The sequence below is a fragment of the Carassius carassius genome, chromosome 32 (genome assembly GCF_963082965.1).
Source record: "Carassius carassius chromosome 32, fCarCar2.1, whole genome shotgun sequence".
NCBI lineage: Eukaryota > Metazoa > Chordata > Actinopteri > Cypriniformes > Cyprinidae > Carassius > Carassius carassius.
This window is the reverse complement of record NC_081786.1, coordinates 20779134-20801643: the sequence shown is the minus strand read 5'-3', so window position 1 is coordinate 20801643 and position 22510 is coordinate 20779134. Positions and strand designations below refer to the sequence as shown.

Sequence of the window (22510 nt, the reverse complement as noted above, 5' to 3'; positions counted from 1 at the left end):
TCTACGTCTGGCCTATCGTGGCTATTTCTGTATGGTCTATCGAGGCCTGTCTGTGTCTGCCTATCGTGGCTGTCTGCGTCTGGCCTATCGTGGCTATTTCTGTACGGTCTATTGAGGCCTGTCTGTGTCTGCCTATCGTGGCTGTCTGCGTCTGGGCTATTGTGGCTATTTCTGTACGGTCTATCAGGCCTGTCTGCGTCTGCCTATCGTGGCTATTTCTGTTTGGTCTATCGAGGCCTGTCTGTGTCTGCCTATCGGGCTGTCTGCGTCTGGCCTATCGTGGCTATATCTGTATGGCCTATCGAGGCCTGTCTGTGTCTGGCTATCATGGCTATTTCTGTACGGTCTATTGAGGCCTGTCCGTGTCTGCCTATCGTGGCTGTCTGCGTCTGGCCTATCGTGGCTATTTCTGTATGGTCTATCGAGGCCTGTCTGTGTCTGCCTATCGTGGCTGTCTGCGTCTGGCCTATCGTGGCTATTTCTGTATGGTCTATCAAGGCCTGTACATGTCTGAAATAAAACTTGTATATAAATAATAATAATAAAAAAAAAAAAATTCATTTAGACATAGGAATATGAGGTTATCATACTGATCATGCTAACTCGCTCTTTATCTTTCAGGAACCTTAGGATTCACAACTGGTTTGTATACTTTCATCTATTATTTTGGGGGGAAGGCCGGCCCGTCTGGTGGTTTCATAATCCACCTATTTTTGGGGGTCGGCTGCGCCCCTGCCTTTTTCTTCAGGCAGGAAATGCAGGTCCGCTACCCTCGGATTACGAACCATGGACAGGGCCTTCCGCCAAAGAAATTATTATTATGCTTGCTGAGTTGTCAATAAATGTATGCTTCATACGTTTTATCTCCCGAGTCTTTCTGGTAGAAATGAAAGCTTTAGTCTAAGTTCTGCCAGGAAGACTCAATTACTTCGTCACTAATTACCTTCCTCATTATCCAATCACGTCTCTATACTTTGGTATAAAAGATCGTACTTACACATGTTTGAGTTCACAGATCCCGACGTGATAACAACCTTCACCCTCCCCACCACCACCAGGATGGTCCTGTCCTTACCTTCCAGGGGGGGTCGGCTGCGCCCCTGCCTTCGTCTTCAGGCAGGAAATGCAGGTCCGCTACCCTCGGATTACGAACCATGGACAGGGCCTTCCGCCAAAGAAATTATAATTATGCTTGCTGAGTTGTCAATAAATGTATGCTTCGTACGTTTTATCTCCCGAGTCTTTCTGGTAGAACTGCCAGATTGAAACTGTTGTCGCGCGTTGTCTGGCGCTGAGCCAGAGACGGACGCGCTCAGCGCTTGTCATATATCACAACTAATATGCACTGTTTTCAACCACTTAATGGCCCACTTAATGGCCCAGGCCCAAGCTGTTTTTTTACATGCATTTTTTATTTCTCTTTGCTATTTGGGCTATTTTCATTAGAATGAAAACTAAGTATCATCTTTTGATATGATGTACTTTTAGAGAAAAATGATGTCCACATACGTGTACTCATGGTCCGAACTTCCATAAAACACAATAAAGTCACATTTGTGTAATAGAATGAACAACTCTTTATTTCTGCCTTGAACACAGCAGTTTTTTTCCTGACTGTTTTTTAATATGGAGGAACCATGGAACATGAACTACAGGAACAACAGAACATTGTGTGTGTGTGTGTGAGAGAGAGAGAGAGAGAGAGAGTCCTCCTCCTCTCCTCGGCCTCACGCTTCCTCTGAGCCTCCACAAACTACAGGAACAACAGAACATTGTGTGTGTGTGTGTGTGTGTGTGTGTGAGATGGTGAGAGTGTCCTCCTATCCTTGGCCTCACGCTTCCTCTGAGCCTCTACAAACTACAGGAACAACAGAACATCATCTGAGTGTGTATAAGGGTGTGTGTGTGTGTGAGTGAGTGAGTGTTTGTGTGTGTGAGTGAGTGTGTGTGTGAGAGAGACAGAGAGAGTGAGTGAGTGAGTGAGTGTGTGTGTGTGTGTGTGTGTGTGTGAGAGAGAGTGTGTGTGTGTGTGTGTGAATGAGTGTGTGTGTGCGTGTGTGTGTGTGAGAGAGAGTGTCCTCCTCTCCTTGGCCTCATGCTTCCTCTGAGTCTCCTCAAACTACAGGAACAACAGAACATCATCTGAGTGTGTGTGTGTGTGTGTGTGTGTGTGTGTGTGTGTGTGTGTGTGTGTGTGTGTGTGTGTGAGACTGAGTGAGTGAGTGAGTGTGAGCGTGTGTGTGTGAGAGTGAGTGTGTGTGTGTGTGTGTGTGTGTGAGTGAAACAATTTGTGAATCACTGCCATCACTTATGAGTGAAAGGCTGAGTAACAGTTGCGCTCTGTTTGCAAGCACAAGAACACTTTGCAGGTCATACAACGCACTCGGGTTCTTCCAGTGCAGCCTAGTTGTCTGCAGCGCATTGCATTTTTCAGGCCGATCATCTCTGGGAGGTGGGCATTAGCCCTCCTGCGGACCGAGACATGGGGCAACTCTGTCACATGACGTTTCACTCCCTGGTTTGAATCTTCTTCTTCCTCTGACTGTGTCGAAAGGTCTGCATCTGCACCATGCTGGGTCAAGAGGCTCGTAGCTACTTCCATGCGGAACTGGATGGGTCTTGTCTTTGGTCCAGCACATATTGCATGGTCTTTTCGGTAGAGTAGCCAGCTGTTGGCTAAAGCCAGATCCGTGAAGTGCATTACCATCCGCATTGTCCACTTCTTAGTACGGGTGCTCATGCGATAGTAACTTATCATTCTATCCATCAAATCAACTCCTCCCATCTTGATGTTGTACTCACGGATAATGCTTGGTCGCGAGACAGTGACATATTGTTTAATTTTCTTGTCCCAGCGCTGGCAGGTGTCTTCTGGCTGTGTACCATGAACAACAGAAATCAACAATACTGGTTTGTTGTCGTACCACTTCCCTACACACAACTTTCCATCTTCAGCGGAAACTTCTGATGAGGTACCTCTTCCAGCGTTTTTCATGGCTTTGTCACTGGGTAACTTATGCTTCGCTTCAGCGAGTCGGTTCTTCATTATAGTACCAGTCATGTACAGCTCTTTCTCCATCATTCTTTGCACACCTTTGATGGTGGTGAAGAACCGGTCACAATACACCTTTGTGCCACGATGCAGAGTTTGGCACAGACGCTCGATGACTAAGCTTCCCAAACTCAGGCCCTCTGGTTCTTCGACCTTCTCAATCAGTGAACCTGTGCCTTGATACAGCTCAAAGTCAAGCACAATGCCATCTGCTGTAGCACAGACAAAGTTCTTTATGCCAACTGGGTTTGGCTTCATTGGCAGATACTGTCTGCACGGACAGGCTCCTGTGAAAGGAATCATCTGCTCATCAATAGATGCGCAATCAGGTCGATTCAGAGACAAGCAGCCTTGCAGAATCCGATCCAGAAAAGGCCTCACCTTCCAGAATTTGTCCGACATTCTCAGGTCTTCTGGCACATCATGATCAATAACCACTTTTATTGCTCCCCTCAGTTTGAAGAATCTCGCACATGTGAATTTGTCAGTGATGGCAGTGATTTTCAAGGCTCTGGACCAGTACATCCTTATGGTTGGGTATCGGATGCAGGACATCAAAATACAGGCACCAAAAAAGTGGTAAACCTCATCTACTGTAATGTTAAGTGGCTCCCCACTCTTAGACAGTGACATAATATTAGAGCATTCTGCAATCGTCATAATCAAATCACTGTCTATGTACTGTTCAAAATAGTCCAGTGGGGTCCAGCCATGTCTGTCTAGATCAGTTCCGTACTGATGCTGATACTCTGCCAGGTTTGGCGTCAATGGAGTAGCCTTCCAGCGTAGTCCACGTCCTGCACATCCAGAATCAGAATAAAACAGTATTTTTATTACTGTAGGAACTTTATTGTAGGAAGTTACATTTGTATTGGTGCATAAAATACTTGAATCTGTGTGGAAGTTTATATGAAATTTGAAGGCCAAAAATAATAACAAGTACCTTCTTGGTAATTGCCATCCAGGATGGGATCATCGTTGTCAGACACATCCAAATCTGAGTTGTCCCCATCAAATAAACCAAGTAGCTCCAATGCTCTTTGCACAGAAAAACGCTCTGGAAATAAAAACATGACAAAATCAAATACAAATGAATTTAATTTATGTATGTAGGTTTGCATTATTTATGTGTTATTTATTCCAATGCTATAATATGCAAGCTAATTTACATGTGCACATTTTTACTTGCATATTACATTTTTACTAACATTTTCAACCCAACTAATTTAAGTATGTATGTAAGTATATAGTGATTTAATTGTTTTTCATTTCATTAGGACCATGTACAGCTTTTTAGCTGCATCAGAGCTTGATTTTTCCCATTTTATGTGTGTGCATGTTTACTAGCATATTAGCTGTTTCGAGGAGGTTCAGTCCATAAGTACACGTATGTGTACATCATGTTTAGCGACCTACAAAGTTGCTAGTTTTACACTTTTTTTTCAATTTTGCATGTCATGACAAATATACAAGTCTTTTATAAATATCTAAATCAGAATAAGCCATGAAATATAACAGAACTTCTTACCTGGTCGACGTTTGTGTATGGAGCTTCCACTTGCATCTTCCCTTGTGTTCGCCGCCATTTTGAATTTTGACCGTAGTGTGTTTTTAATTTCTGACACCACCAGATGGCAGTGTAAGTACCCCCGTACATGTCCATAACACCACCAATTCAGCAGTGAACACAATTGTGGACATAAGAGCTAAAATGTGCTGTCCACGTATGTGGCCACTAGGCCCTAAAAGGTTAAATATACATAATCATTAGTAGAACAATACATCGGTAGTTTGTAAAATAAACACTGATATCTTTGGAAACAGCAAAACCTATCTATCTATTCAAATGTAATTTGCCGACGTGTTTTATTCATATATCAGACACACATAGCAGAACAATAAAGTTTACTCTATTCTTCTCCTAGTTCAACAGCCACTTACTTTCATGTATTTTGGGAGAAACTGGGGATCCAAGTGCTGTAGGTCAAATCCAGCTGACAGGACTCTGAACTGCAGCGCTCATCTCGTTATAGATCATAGAAGATAATTTATAAAGTTTTTTAAAACGAAGAATCAGAATATCAGATAGTTGACATGGTAAGCAAGTTTGTGAATATTTTTTTTATAAAAAATGAAAATGGAAATAAAACGAATAGCGATACATCTGTTAGTTATTGTGGCAGCGGTGTGTCATGTGACAATCATGACACGTCGCCATGGAAACAAGGGGTCAGTTAAAATGTTTGTAACTTACACATTTGGACATTACACATTTTTTTTAAATCAACCCTTAGGGTTTATTTAAAAATAGGCACACCCTGGCACACCCGTGGCTACGCCAGTGATACGTATTCACAAATTTGAAATGAAAGTACGTTTTAGTACGTGTTAGACTAACTAGCTAACTAGTTGGCTAACACGTACAAATAAATTACAAAATGTAGCCTTTATTTTGTTGCCTTTATTGTCTGTTAGACTATTTTAGACATATCATATTGCTCATTTTTTCCTTTGTTGTAATTAGTACTTGCCTCTGTAGGCATAGTTTTGGAAGTAGCTCATGTCTGGTCTTTTCAATAGGCTATTTTAACAGATTCACTCATAAAATACCTACAAGGGGCTTCAAGATCTCCATTTATGTATTATCACAATTTATTTACTACTTATTTATGTTATTACTTATCCGTGTTTATGGAATGTTATTTTATAGTAAAGAAAAATCTGCATTTTCAGAATTTTATTTGGTGGGGGGCGGAAACCTAAAATCTCATCTATGGCCCTGCTGAGTAATGATCTGTCAGGGGACAACGTCAACAGGGAGGGTCTGGGTCAAAGATGAAGGCTTTAGGTGGTGCCTTTGTCTTTGGAAATTTGAGCGCAGTGCAGACAGACGTCAGAAGGTCAAAAAAAACACACACTAGCCAACTCACACTCACTGCTGCAAATAATTGGCTCTGGGCTCCAGGAAAGTGTGAACAGAACCTTGCACTGTCTGCTGTTGTGATGACATCCTTCTCATTTCTCTTCCTTTTGTCCATCACTGGGAAATGTATAATGCCTTTGGTAGCACAGTAGAAAGTAATCATAGCCATGCCACTCATATTCTTCATACAGCAATGTAGTCTTGCAGAACCAGACTTGTCACTAGTGGCAGGAATGAACTGAGACTTGTCCCCCTTAAACCTCAATGCAATTCCAATGGCTAAGACAACGTTTTATTTGTGCCTAATAAGAAGTAATAGAAAATTTCCTTTGAAAATGGCAAAAAATAATAGAACAAATTATATATATTCTAAATAAGTTATCACATATTGTAAAAATGGTCAAATGAAACATTATCCCTTAGCCTACTACCTTAACCTAGTAGCTTTACCTTTCTAGAAGCTCTTTCAATAGCTAGATCAGCTGATCAAGTTTAATATATTGTAAATGTTTCATTTATTTATTTATTTTAGCTGTCATTACTCCAGTATTCAGTGTAACAATACTTTTTGTGGATTTTTTTTATTTTATTTTATTTTTTTGAGGGGTGGGGGTACTTTTATGAATATATAATTGAAAAGAACAGAATTTATTAGATTTTTTAAAGTATTTATTTTAAAAAATCATTAAATAAAATCTTAGCAATCCAAACCCTTAAAGGGTTAGTTCACCCATAAATGAAAATTAGCCTGTGTTTTACGTACCCTTGAGGCATGCTAGGTGTATATGACTTTCTTCTTTCAGACAAATCCAATCGGAGTTATATTAAAAACTGTCCTGGCTATTCCAAGCGTTATCATTGCAGTGGGTGGGTGTGTCTGTTCAATAGTCCAAAAGACGTCAAATAAAGTGCATGCATCCATAATAAAACATGCCTCACATGGCTCCGGGGCTAAATAAAGACATCCTGTACTGAATACATGCGTTTTTAATGCAATAACATCAAGATATGTAAATAAATTTTCTCTGAATTTTTATTTTGTTCCATTGAACAAAACATAAACAACTAATCTGTGGACATAAGTCTGACTCGTGACTAGCCCCCACTGTAATAACAGTTAATGACATCTGCACTGTAAAAAATCCAACTCACAAAAAGTTAGACTAATGATTATATTTTAGTTAACTTGACAATTAAATTCAAAAATGTTGGCATAACTAGTGAAAAGACGTTGGTTCAACAATCGTTGGACCAACCTAGAATTGATTGTAAATTCAATTTGTAAAATCAAGTTAACAAGCATACAAGTTGGGTTGGAGCATGCGCACTGTAAGGACCATGAAATTAGCGCATGTGCAATGAAGCACGCCAACACCAAACAGACAAAGGAGCCTCACCCTAACTGTGGTGGATACAGTGAATAAACTAAAGCCCCAAAAAGTCAGCGTACTCCTTTAACTTGCATTTATATTGCTCGTTTTGTAACATGTTTTGTGTTAACAATGTAAAATGTTAAACATAGAACATTTAAAGTATTTAGGACCGTTTGAATGAGATAGCACTTTGAATGTATTTTATTTATTTATTTATTTATTTATTTATTTTTCTGCCTACTCATTTAATTACTTTTTTTAAGAATGACTATGGTTAAAGTTACCAATGTGTTACTGCTGGTTTGAAATAAAACCTGGACCAAAATATCAAGCATGTAGTAGTTTTTTTAACCTTGTCATGCTGTTTAAAAACACATTTTTAGTCAACTGAACGTACTTTATTAAGTCAAGTGAAAATAACATTAAAAGTTAAGATTACATAACAAACTTTTTTTAACTATAAAAACTCAATCAGCTGAACAAAAGATCTTAAGTTCGGAGACATTTGACCTTACTCAGTGAATTGAGTTGAGTGAACTATTTCGTTTAAAAGTTGAGTAAACACAAAAAAGCTGTGCAGCAAATTACCTTGTAATTTTAAGTTAAGTCAACTTTTCTTTTTTTAAAGTGTGTGGGTAAATCTGAAATCAGTAATTCAACAATAAGAGTTTAGTATAGAAAAATGCATTCAAATCTAAGCATAGTCATCTCTGCAAACAGCTTTGTAGAAAAAACATGCAAACTGGCAAAATGGCGATTAGTTCTTCTTCAAACCTAACTTGTTATTTTCTTCAGTTCCTTCCCTTGACATTCCCTATCTTAGGCCTGCAAAATCGGAGAAGTTTTCTGAAAGCTGGGCATTTGTATGCTCGATAACATTCCTTCACATTGCGATGTTAAGAAAGGAGACAAAGATTTTAATCAGACCTGCACCGTTAGCATCACATCACAGGTCCTGAAGTACCTTCTCCCAGAGCAAACATGAGCACAGCAGGCAAAGATTTCCTCAGAAAGTACAGCTTGAGTGGAACTACTGTGATTCTCTCAGCACAGAATCTCTGGAAAAGTAGAGAAAGAATGAGTGACTAATTGAAATCAAACTACATCGACACAGAGGAATCTCCTAGCATGAAAGATTATGATAAACTGCGCTCGTGTGGTTCATCTGAATGAACCCATGGTTGAAATGAATCAATGTGGCGGAATGGCTGCACATAGTAGGGTTCATTATGAAAAATATACGGTGCATAATGGCAGAATGTTTCTATAAGCTTTTCGCTGCCTCGTTGCCCACCCCTATCTACTTGTGCTCTATTGTGTAGACCTTTGTTAAGGGAATATGGCCTTTAGAGTGCATAAAAAAACTCTGAGATGACATTCAAACTGTGGTAAAACACATTTCACAGCAGAACGATATTGAAAACTTCTTTAAGCTCTCAGGAGGTATGCATTCCATGAAATGATACAGATACTAGCATATTTGGTAAAGGTTACTAGCAGAGTGCTAACACTCTGTTTAGGGTGTGTTTTGATTTTGACTGTGTATGTTTTACTTGCTCCAGACTAAAGCTTTGATTTAAGAGTGCAAATTAGCTCCAGTACTAATGGAAAACTCTCTTTAAGGTTTTCAGACTCAGCATTCTATTAACTTTTAACAATTTTTTTTTTTTTTTTGCAAATAAAGTCTCATACAAATGACTGAAAATATGAAGATTATATTAGCTTAGCTGTTAGCTTACACAGCCAGTGAAACAAAGAATCAATATTTGCATGGATCGCGGCTGTGGGCTTCTAGTCAGATGGTTCTCTTCAGAGGCATACTAATGCTAAATTGGCTCATTTGTGATTGTGCAATGCAACCTCTAAATCCATCAGATTTGTGTTTAACAGCAACATTGAAGAACATCTGTTGCTAGCATAATGGCAGGTCCTATGAGGTCTTCTGTGGAGAAAAATGTTAATTAAAACAGGGCAATTTACAGTACAATCACAATTTAACTTGAAGTTATTTTGCTACAGGAAATAGTGAGAAAAATAAGCTCCTTTTTTACTTCAAATTACTGGCACTGTGGGACTCGCATCTTACGGACTGATAATTCAGTTATAACTGGCCTTTCATCTACTCCCTGCCAGTATCAGCGGGGTTTCTCTTTAACATCAAACAATACACTAAATAAAAAGTGTCATGCTACTGTGTCACATATTTATAGGGTGCAGTGCAGTGTTATATTAATATTATTTATTTATTTATTTGTTCATATTGTCAGAATCTGTTCCGTGTTTTGTGTGTGTTTTGCTCCCATGTGTTTCCATGCCCATATTTGGTCCTTTCTATCCCTGTTATTTGTGCCAGGTGTCCCCTTTTCAGTTCTATTGATCCCAGGTGTGTCTCGTCATTGCATCGTCATGTCATTTGTATAATTATTTTTCCATGTTATCAGTTCGGTGTCCAGTTATGTGAATGTCTGTATATGCCTACCTCCCTCTCAGCTACGTGTGTTTTCCTGGTTCCCTAGAAGTTGTTAAAATCACCTTTGTTGATGTACTCTTCGTCACCCGCACAGTAGCAATGTGACACACACACACATATATATATATGAATTCATCTATGACTGTCTGTCACGGTTGGTAAACCGTGATCTCAGGGTTTTGCACTTTGTGGGTGAAGTCTCTGTGTTACGCGTCAGCACTGATTAGTTTGTGGGCGTCTCCGCTAATTGTCATCAGCAACAGCTGTCACTCATTACTCATCCCTATATATTGGCTTGTCTAGCATCTTGTGTTCGTGAGAGCGTTGTTTCATGTACGTGACTTATGTTTGCTTTCTTGTGTGTTTCTGCGTTGGATGTCCGTGTCTCCCCGGAACCCCGTCGCACATCACCAACAAGCAACATCACTTACCTTCGGCTTGCTTCCCCGCAGTTCCTGTGTCACCCTCTCCTGCTGCCAACTCATCTCCGCCATCTGGATACTTCACCCACCTGCACCATCCTGGACTGAATATTCCTTTCATCGTCATCTTTGTGTCTTATTATTGTCTTGTATCATTGTCCTCATCAAACCGTGTTAAACTCGCACTTGCTTCCTGCCACTCCTTCACCCAGTCGTTACAGAACGCTCTCACCAACATGGAAGCAGTGAGCACCACTTCACTCTCGGAATTCATCCATCACAGCATCAACCGTATGGATCAGCAGCAGGAGAGCATCGTGAACACCGGACGCGCGATCCAAGCGCTGGTGACACAGGTGAGCGAGGCGGCGCAGTGGGATCGATTCCTGCATGGGCTGGCCGACCGTGTTCAGAAGGAGATCTACCTCCTCGAGCTGCCCCCAACACTCAACGGTCTCATTGACCTGGCACTCCGGTTAAATCTCAGATTAATCGCCTGGGTAAACAAGCCAGTCCATCATGCCATTACGTCTCTTTTTTTTCTTCATCTCTCCAGGAACATGTGCAACACGTCAGACGAGTGCTCCAGAGATTACTCGAGAATGGGCTTTTTGTCAAGGCAGAGAAATGTGTATTACATGCACAGTCTGTCCCCTTCCTAGGATATATCGTCTCGTCCGAGGGAATACGTATGGATCCTGACAAAGTTAAGGCTGTGATAGATTGGCCATCTCCAGATTCCCGAAGGCCCTACAGCGGTATCTGGGGTTCGCCCATTTTTATTGCCGTTTTATTCGTAATTTCAGCCAACTAGTCTCACCTCTGACCGCCTTGACCTCCCCCAGTACTCCGTTCAGGTGGTCGGAAGCAGCCAAGACTGCATTTACCAACCTCAAGAGCCGCTTCGTTTCGGCTCCCTTCCTTGTAGCCCCTGATCCCACATGGCAGTTCGTGGTGGAGGTCGACGCATCAGAGGTGGGAGTGGGAGCAGTTCTTTCTCAACGTGCTGCCTCGGACAATAAGATGCATCCCTGCACGTTTTTCTCACATCGTTTATCTCCTGCTGAATGCAATAATGACATTGGTAACAGAGAATTGTTGGCTGTCAAATTAGTTTTAGAGGAGTGGCGTCACTGGTTGAAAGGGGCAGGGGTACCTTTCATTGTTTGGACCGATCACAATAATTTAGAGTACATTAGAACTGCCAAAAGACTCAATTCCAGGCAGGCCCGGTGGGCACTTTTTTTCAGTCATTTTGATTTTACTCTGTCATACCGCCCAGGTTCCAAAAATGTCAAACCCGACGCCACCACACCTGTACCAGAGCCCGCGAGACTCTGCTCCGGATGAGGGAGCGCACTAAGGCCAAGGCCGATCGCCACTGCTCAAAGCCTCCCTTATACGTCATGGGTCAAAAAGTGTGGCTTTCTACTAACAATTTTCCTCTCCGCTCCGTTTCAAACAAATTAGCTCCCAAATTTATTGGCCCGTTTCCTGTCACCAAGATCATTAGTCCGGTGACAGTCCGTCTCAAACTACCTCCAGCGTACAGGAGAATCCCGCCTTCCATGTGTCCAAAATTAAACCCGTGTTTTATTCACGTATTAATCCGCCTACCCAGGTTCCCCCACCGCGACGTCTCGTAGATGGGGAACCAACTTATTCGGTGAATCGTGTTCTGGACTCGAGACGGAGGGGACGAGGATTCCAGTACTTGGTGGACTGGGAATGTTACGGTCCGGAGGAGAGGAGTTGGGTACCTGCTAGGGACATACTGGATCACTCCCTTATTGATGATTACAATCAGCAGGTAGGCCCTTCTGGGAACTCCAGGAGGCGTTCTTAGAGGGGGGGGGGGTACTGTCACTGTTGGTAAACCGTGATCTCAGGGTTTTGCACTTAGTTAGTTAGATTAGTTTGTGGGCGAGGCTTCCGGTTATGGCCGCCATAGAGTAAGACGCGAGAAGCATCGCTCCCACACAAAATCCTTTTTTATTGCACTATTTTGAGCAAAGCGCGGATTTACTTGTATTTTTCTTTTTCCGAACTGGACTGACATATTTGGGCAACTAATCACTGTAAGTGACGTAATCACTGTAAGTTATTACGTCAGTGGTCTGGACAAATATTTTTTAACATAACGGAAATTGAAATACAAGAAGCGATATCTTGCTTAGCTGTTGGCAAATCACCTGGTATGGATGGTTTCTCCATGGACTTTATTAAGGCTTTTCTACCTAAATTAATCAAACCACTAAATGATATGTATTTGCAGGCTATAGAGACTCAGCGTTTACCTGACACTCTTGAACAGGCTATGATAACTCTTTTACTTAAGCCTGGTAAAGACCCTCGTTTATGTGGCTCCTATAGGCCGATTTCATTACTTAACTCAGACTACAAGATTTTTGCCAAAATTATTGCTTTAAGATTGGAAAAAGTTATCTCACAATTGGTACACATGGATCAAACAGGATTTATTCAAAATCGATGTCTCTTTGACAATGTTCGGAGACTTTTGAATGTAATTTTCTCTGCTTCTCAAGTTGATTCTCCTGTTATTGCTATATCTTTAGATGCCGAAAAGGCTTTTGACCGTGTTGAGTGGCCCTACTTGTTTACAGTCCTTCAAAAGATGAACTTTGGTTCTAAATTTCTTAATATGGTCAAAATGCTTTACAACCATCCAACAGCAGTCATTCAGACCAATAACGAGATCTCGGCACAGTTTTCTTTGGAGCGGGGTACAAGGCAGGGCTGCCCACTATCTCCCCTTTTATTTTCTCTTGCAATAGAGCCTTTAGCTATTGCAATTCGCTCACATGACAATATCAGTGGTTTTATAACCCTTCAATCTAAACATGTAATCTCTTTATATGCGGACGATATTATGTTGTATTTGACAAATGTAGATTCTTCCATACCAGCCTTGTCAACTCTATTACAAGAGTACGGGATTATATCTGGTTATAAAATAAATGTGAATAAAAGTGTCTCTATGCCTCTTAATAGAGCCGCTTCGCAATTGTCCCTTAAAAATTTCCCTTTTGTCTGGAACACAGATAAATTTCTATATTTGGGAATACAAATACCTAGAGATTTGTCTCAGTTATATAATTTGAACTATGCTCCCCTGCTTAGAAGTGTAGAAAGAGAATTAGATAGATGGAAATCTCTTCCTATTTCATTAATTGGTCGGATAAATTCTATTAAAATGACTGTGTTGCCAAAATTTTTATATTTGTTTCAGGCACTCCCCTCTGTGTTACCAAAGTCTTTTTTTAAGGATCTCCATAGAGGTATTTCTAGGTTCTTATGGAAAGGGAAAGTTCCTCGGGTAAAATTAAATTCACTGTTTATGCCTTTTCAGAATGGTGGACTCAAATTGCCTGACTTTTATTTATATTATTGTGCAGCTCAGCTGCGCATTGTTTGGATCTGGCAATCAAAATGTATTTCCCCTCCTGCTTGGCGACAATTAGAAGAGGCCCAAGTACAGGGTATAACCCTTGCTGCAATACCTTTTGTCTCTATAAACTATTTGAAGAAATTGACCTCTAACCCACTAATTTTTGGTACTTCTAAAATTGTTGCAGACCTCATGAAAAAGATGAAATGCAAGCAGACTATTTTCAGATCCACTGCTTTTTATTACAATCCCTTTCTACCCCCTGTCCTCAAAGATGGCATAGCCAAACAGTGGTATGATCAAGGCATCCAAACCTTTGACAAATTTTATGAGGAGGATACACTCATGTCGTTTGAGCAATTACAACAGAAATTTACCCTTCCCTCTAAATTTTTCTTTAAATACCTGCAAATTAGACACTACATTCAGACCCAACAAGGTGGTCGTTTATCTAAGCTCCCTCTTTCACCTCTTGAGGCTATCTTGGCTGAGAAAAAAGGTCATAAGGGTCTCATCTCTTTTATCTATGCCAAGTTGTTACAACTGATGGCGGGTAGCATTCGTGACGTAAAATCTAAGTGGGAAAAAGACTTGGATAATCATTCACAGATGACGAATGGAAAGCAATATGTGAGAAAGCTCAGACTTTTTCTATCAATAGTCGTCATAAGCTCATCCAATTTAATGTGATACATAGAGTTTACTATACTCCAGTTAGATTGCACTCTTTTAAAAGCTCCTACTCAGAGATCTGTCCTAGATGTAAAGCAGATAGAGGGACTCTTCTACATATGCTGTCGTCTTGCCCTGACTTGGAAGCATATTGGAAAGGGGTCTTAGAGATTATTGCTATAGTTGTAGGTACTAATGTGCCTAGAGAGCCTAGACTTACCCTCTTAGGGGATACTACACTACTTGATCAACAAAGAATTAATATGAGATTTGTCAGACTAGCTCTACTAGCAGCCATAAAATGTATAACTTTGAGATGGAAGGATTCTAAATCACCTTCTACTTCCATGTGGATTAAAGAAGTGTCATCTTACATGCCTTTGGAAAAAATTGCATTTCGTTTGAAAAAGCGTCGAGATTTGTTTGTCAAATACTGGGGTAGCTTCATTTCTTACTTGGGTTTAACAGGACATAATGCTTAGAACCTAATTTTTTATACTTTCTTGTTTCATTTTATTCATGGTTTATTTGTGGCACTATGGGTTGAGGTTTGGGGCATGTTTAGGGTAGTATGTGCGGGGTTGAAAGATTTGCTTTGATTATTCTGTACTTTGTTGTACTTTGCGTTTAACTTGGAAAAACCCAATAAACATAATGTTCAAAAAAAAAAAAAAAAAAAAAAAAGATTAGTTTGTGGGCATCTCCGCTAATTGTCATCAGCAACAGCTGTCACTCATTACTCATCCCTATTGAAATAAGGTGTCAAGCTAAGAAATCAAACATTTTTGTTATTGTAATGCAAAAATATTTGTCATTCTCCATACTGTGGTAAATACAAATAATTTAATATTTAAATAATGTCACATTTGTATTATTGTTTTGAAAAGAAGAATGTTACATGTGAAAAAAGCTATGTTATTTAAATTGTAGGAATTTATGCATAGAGTAATGAAATGTACTTAGGTTTTAAAATATACATAAAATCCAAAATATAGTTGTTGTTTTTTAATTATTATTATACAATTATTTTTTATTGACCTGAATGTTTTGTCTTTTCATAGCGAAATGAAAAACTAAATTCCTCAATAAATATCTCTTATTGTTCAGTATTCAAATAAAGACATTTTTTTCAAGCCAGTCCTTGTTTGTACACTGTTAGTCTAAATGTATAAAAATTGTACCTTTAGGGGTATAACATCTTGTCACTGGGGCAGTACCTTCAAAGGGACACATTTGTACTTTCATTACCCCTAAATGGTTTAATGTAGAGTACTAATATGTACCCTTAGGGTAGTAATAAGTACTCTTATGGCATCTCTTATGAATCCTTTAGGGGCAAAGAAGATGCATATGTGTTCCTTTGAGCTACTGCCCCATTGACGATCTGTTGTATCCCTAAAGGTACAATTTTTCTAAAAGAGTGTATGGCCACCATGCTTACATTAGAGTCTTATTTAAAATGAGTGTATTTCAAATATACAAGTAGTTTGTGTTATTTGGGTTTAGTAATAGAAAATCATTACAGTATTTGAATAACATCTTGTGGTTTTAAGAGTGTGCTGAGTATTCGTGTAGGTTGGCGATTCTGGCCTCATTGTTATACCAATTTCTAGCCTGGTGTGTTCCGAATGGAATGGAGTCATATTGAAAGATCAATGGCCTCAGTCACAAAAGGAGGCCTTCAAGGCCAGACACCGCTATCCTTGAACCGTGACAAAAACGATAAAACCTCCAATGCAGTTTAGCTACTATATCAGGCCACAGCAGCAGTTAATTGTTTATCTTGAACTGATTTGAAAATAATTACAAATCTGACCCACCAAGATAACTGATGTATTAGTAGATGAAGAGGACGATTAAATACGGGAAAGAGGCTTTGGCCACTGAAATATCAGTCGGCCTTCATAATTATAATGGCAGATCTCCTTCAGTTTATTATGTGTTGAATGCTAGAGATTATGAGAATCGGATTATTTAATCAATTAATACCTGACAAAATGAAAACCAGGTTAACAAAGATTAAAAACTGTGATGTTAGCCAACTTGAATCAAGTTTTTTAATGCAAAAAAGAGCTCCATGCAAACCAAATTAAAATTAGAAATGTAAAAGATATTCTGAAGAATGTTTTTGCTTCCTATTGACTTGTTTTTTTTGTTCATACATGGAATGGAAGTCAATGGGAACTGAAACTCTTTTGGCTACCAGCGTTCTTCAAAATATCTTCAAATACCTTCAAAATATCATATTTTACATTGCACAGAATGAAAAGAATTATCAATTAAAATAATGAAGGTGCAATAATAATAATAATAATAATAATAACAATATATTTTATTATTTAAACTTTATGTGAGCAGTGATGAAATTTCAAGGGCTCCTGTACTCAGATGGGGCTCTTAGAAAGCAAATCTTGTTGTCATTCTGTAATCTTGTTCTCGTTCAGTAATATGACAAAAAAAATCATTTAAATAATATTAAATAATATTGACATTAATAATGATAATAATGGCATTTTTTATTACTGTAATGAAAACAATGTTAAATGTCAAAAAAAGCTTTAATATTTAAATTGTATGAGAAAGTCTATATATTACTAATTGTCACATTCTCATTAATAATAATAATATAATAATAATAATAATAAATGTGTAAACAAAAATAATGATTTATTCAACTCATTTATTCAACAACATTTCAAGAACATTCTATACATTGGCCTTTATAGTCAGAGAATGTTGGTATTTGGGCCCTCTACTGACATTTATGTGTGGGAGGGGACCTTCTAACTGCTTGGGGCCCCAGGCATCTGCTCATTTGCTAATTTTTCCTTAACGGCTTCCAGGAGTCAAGTTTTTACCCATGGGATACAAAGTTTAACAAGATACCAAGCTGGCAAACAAACTTTGATTAGTTGTTTTGACACTTTCTTGTCTTGCTTGCAATGACAGTTCCCAGGAGAGTTCTAAAGCCAGACCTTTTTCATACAATTGTGAAAACCTTGACTTTGACCCAGTAGATCACATCAAAACCACAAGGTTTACATTAAAAACCTAGAGATCACCACTAGACAGCCAGAAGTGCAGTACGATTCAGCTGCTTTGGGGGCAGACTGACCGTATTTTACTGTCTTTCCCAAAGAAAAATTATATTAACCAATTCATGACTGGACTTCTTGAATAAGGAACTCTGAGTCGTTCATCCACAAAACCTCAGCAGCTCTACTTACTGACCCCTTAAAGGGATAGTCCGCCTAAAATATTAAATCATGTCATCTTGGGTCTGCACAGAGATGATATAATCATTACATAATTTTCATTTTGAGTGAACTATCCCTTTAAAAGTTTCATTGACCCATAACATGCTGTAAAATAAACACCTGCAACCATCTACACTGCAGGTGAGTGTGCTGATTATAATTATAATGCAGTGTGGGCAGCCTTGTTGATTATAATTGTTAGGGTTGTTATAGCATTGTTGTCCTGTGTTGCTTTCCTGCAGTGGAAATGGGATGTAAAATTAGGCTATATTTAAATGACATGAAATGGGTAGAAAAATAAGATAAGGGCAATTCACGGAGACATATTCTTTCTTAATAATCTTGAAGTTTTCCCCACTAGTGCTTAATGAAACGGGTGGTAATATCCTTGATTTGCATACGCAAATATGTCTTCACTGATTGGTGTGGAGTGACAGATGGTTTGCTGCATTTTAAACCTTAAACTGTACTTCATTTAGAAGCAATTTAGTGCGAGATTTGTGATAATGGAGAATATCGGAAGTTCAAAGAAAAAAAATAGATTAATACAAGCTGTACTATGTTTTACTACTGTAATTTTAAAATTTTAAATCTACTTATCGTGCAAGAGCACCACTGAGAAAGTAACATACTGTAAGCATTTATGAACTTCATTAACCCTCATGTTCTGTTGAGATTGACTCCCTGAGACCCTGATGATGTACTTAAAAATAGTTATAGTAATTAACCTCTTATTTTCCTTTCCAATTCTTTTAGCACTGCTGTATTCTCCTCTTCTAACTGTACAATCAGACAGATATTATTGAAGTTATCCTTATGTATGACTGATATCCGTTGTAACGGAATTCATTATGTTTGAGGACAGTTTGACCCAGGCTAAAAGATTTTGTAAAAAAAATGTAATTAGTTTTAAATCTGAGACTGAAAACAGAACATTTTGTTCATCTGTGTGCTTGCATGCTTAAATTCCCATTGACTGTTTTTACATAGACCTCTGAAATTGTTACATTTTGACTCGAAATGATCAAATATGCATCGTGTGACAGTGGAATTGGTTTTCATCAAGCTGAAACTGTGTGAGTTCTTTGAACTGTCTCTTCATTCAAACCAGGTTTTACTTTTATGTCAAGATTGAGTGAGACCTTCTGAAATGTAGTGAGTGTTTTCATACTCTTCCAGTACAGAGAATAGACTTGAACCCACAAGAGCTGGAGAGACACACTGAGGCACAAAGCTTGAATTGAAGATGGCAGCTCTGCCAGATTTGATGAGAAGCAGATGGTTTGGATGGCATTAGGACAGATGAGAGGAGGCACAAACACATACACAAGCTGCAGGATCAGGCAAGACCTCAGCTGGGACACTGCCCTGGGCAGACAAACAAAAACTGTTTTAAATACTTTTTCTGCTTTGATGGAGACACTATCTATGAAACAGCTTATACCAGATGGATCTTATTTAAGAACTAATTTGGATTAAAAAATTAGATATTCACAATAAAAGACAGAGTCCAAAGTGCACAAGCACACATTAATGTGAAAATCCCAATTCAATTTAAAAAGCTGTGTCCCAAATTCAACCTCTCATCCCCATATTGTGCACATGAACTACGCAGTACCTTTCAAAAATTTGGGGTCTGTATGATTTATTTTCTTATTTATTTATTTAGTAAGAATTCATTAAATTGAGATTTACATATTTGATTTCTATTTAAATAAATTCTGTTCTTTAGTTCAAATTCAGAATAAATTAAATTTTTTTAATTTTTTTTTTAATTTTTTTAAATTAACCTTAATCTGAAAAAGAAACAGTTTCTATTTTTACTGTCTTTTTTTTCTTCTTTTTTTCATTTTTGAACAGCATAAATGATTCTGCAACAGTTCCAGAGCATTTTCTGTCACACTGTGTAGTATTTGCAGCAATGTCCGAAATGTGCTTATTTAACCCATATTTGTGGCATTGCCTTATCCAGCGAATAGTGCATACGTAAATGAGTGAGCAAGTACAGCATAGGATTTTTTTTTTTTTTTCAGGGAAACTGTCCAGTGATGATTTTTTCAGAAAGTAGCTTCCTGAAGTAGTTCTGGGGGAATGAACATAATATTGATAGTACTGTCTTGCATATGCGTAAAAACAGATATATTTTAGAACATTAGTTTCAGACCGAGAATATGTATTAGCATACACTAATAAAGTAAAACACATAAAATATGGAATAGGAGAAGATGGTTTGGTTGAGAATGTAAGAGACTTTATGGATATAATAAAAAAGGGTAAAGATGTGAGAGATGTGAAAATATATTGTGATAATTAAAGATTTTAATGGATGAAATGGGGAAGAAGAAAGAGCTACTATAGGATAGTGTTGGAAGTATGTGCAGTAGTACATATATTTTAGGTGGAATTCTCCCAACAAATGTCCTTATGTTCAATCCCTTTTCTAGATAGAGATGTTTTGGGTTGTTGACAAAAAATATATATTTATGTAGTGGCCTCAAGATAATATACAGCGGCATGTGAATGTCATTGCATTAGATTCTAAATAGGTGATTTTCAAGTAGCAAAGCAACATTTTCAAGCCAACGGCTCACAAATACACAAAAAACTAGTAATTATTCACAAGAAAAAAAAAAAACACATGAAAACCTGTTAATGATATAGTGCACCATCTAAGAGTAGTTATTGGCTATATATTCATTTTAAGGTTTTAAGGTTTTGGTAGTTCATTCATATAGAACACTGCAGTTACAAATTGTAAAATATACAGGTATCCTATGAAAGATGACTTTGTCATAGTTAAAGTGAACAGCATTTGTGTGAATCTGCTAGTAATTACCTTTGGTCTAGCTGATTTCAAACTACTGTTCTTTCAGTCCTTCATTGCTCAGACAAACAGACAGCTAACTCACTTCATTGGTTGAGCAAATTTGTCTCTGCATGATAATCTGAGATGGAATTATTTTTACACATTTAAATTCTAACTTACAAAGTTAATATCCAACCATCCACCAGAAGAATTTTTTTTACCCTGTCTAGTTTCCTTTAGAAGAGGACAGGTCTCGAATCTAGCATTATCCACTCACCCCAGCTTCAACCTTCAGCTTGTTCTTTTTTTGTTTTTGCTGTGGAAACTACATATTAGAATCACCTTTTCAAATGCACCCTACCTCACCTGTGTTTCCTGAAAAACACAGAAACACACATTCCTCCACAGAACGATCTCTTGTCATTCACACACTCAAGCTGGAGGAGCTTTGAGTACGGCGATTGTGCACAAAATGTTCCACTTCGAAGAGAACACAAAATGGCACAATCATCACAGCATGGATGCTCGAGCACACCATACAGAGCAAACCATCCTTCAGCAATTACATACTCCTCGTACATGCGCTCTCCCAATTAATGATAACCGTAGTATCTCAACAGCCTCCACATTCTCAATTATCAACAGTCATGACAAAGCTTCTCTGTGCTAAATGGAAGCCAGTCAGGCGTGCACGAGGCATAATTGTTACAATGTTGAAAGTCACAGTTAATTAAAGGTCACCTAAGCTGCTGCAAACATGCGGGAATAGTGATGAACGGAACAAATGCAGGGTGCTGCTGTCCTGGAGAGGACATAAACTGCGGTGGCTGTGCCATATGTGTTATGAAAGCCACAGAGCTGCAGTGGATAATTTACTAGGAAGTCTTCACCTCGTATTAATGGATCATTTCAACCTTATCCAATAAGCACATTTTAATGAGCTGCTGGATGATGGGGTTGAATAATGCTGCATAGGCCATTGTGATGCTAGGACAGGTTTTGCTGGCTCATCATTGCCGTCTGTTCATAAGTTTGCGACAAGCATTCTCTGCACCTCTTAAAGGATTAGTTCACCAAAAAATTAACATTCTGTCATCATTTACTCACCCTTGGGTCGTTCCAAACCTGTCTGTCTTCTGTGAAACACAAAAGAAGATGTTTTGAAGAGTGTTCTTTTTTTTTTTCTTTTTGCTGAGATTATCTTTTAATAACAAATTAAACATTGGTCTGTTCATCTTATGATTTCAGATATTTTTATCGGCTATATTGTGTAAAATGACAACTTTTATGTTTGCTTTTACTTTTGTGTCCATTTTTATACATGTGTAAGCCTCAGACCCCATCGGGACAGTATGGAAATTGAAAGGAGTAGAATACTTAATTTTTTATAGGGAGAAACAAATTATAAAAAAAATTTGAATGGCATGAGTGTGAGTAAATTATCCCAGAATACAATAGGTATTTTAGTGTGAGCTGTCCCTTGAAGCTTCAGAAGGGACACAAAATAACATAAAACTGATCAATGCGACTCAGAAGCCATTCTTCTGGAGATTCCTGATAGTCAAGAAAGTTTGTCAGAAAAGTAGGAAAGTCTGATTTGTTTGAATCATTCCTTTGAGATGGATCTTTTCATTGAATCGGCTCAGTTTTGGTTTGTTCACTGATTTGGTTCTTGAGTTCAACTCACTCAACTCAATGATTCAGAGAATTAACATGAATATGGACTACTTTGAGGACTCACTTTTATGTTCTTTTTATATTTGGGGGAGTAGAATTATTTGTTTTCATAGTGTGTGTGTGTGTGTGGGGAGGGGGGGGGGTCTTTCGGGTTTGGAATGACATGAGAGTGAGAAAATAATGTTTTTAGAATTTACATTTTTGGGTTAACTGTTCCTTTAAATGCATACTGCATATACATCCTGGAAGAGATATTTATACAGGACCAATCATCTCAACATCTGATAACATTTGTGAGGGTCTCTGGAGAACTGTCCTTCAGAAGTAATCAATTGAAGTTTGTAGTAACAATTACCTGATAAGAGTTTGCTGATGAAATGTATAGCTTTTTATCTCATTTTTTTTAGACAGGTTGCAAAACCCCTTCCTGCTCTGCCTTGTCAGATTCC

The 22510-nt window shown here is 38.5% G+C and overlaps 1 protein-coding gene across 1 annotated transcript; it reads right to left on the bottom strand.

Moving 5' to 3' along the window:
* Positions 1–2308: 2308 nt before the first annotated feature.
* On the bottom strand, positions 2309–4638 carry LOC132113389 (piggyBac transposable element-derived protein 3). The gene is made up of 3 exons (XM_059521171.1): positions 4581–4638; positions 3996–4109; positions 2309–3849 (listed from the first exon to the last, which is right to left on the bottom strand). Exons 1-3 carry the CDS (start codon positions 4636–4638, stop codon positions 2309–2311), a joined length of 1713 nt encoding a protein of 570 aa, XP_059377154.1.
* Between the last annotated feature and the right edge of the window lie 17872 nt (positions 4639–22510).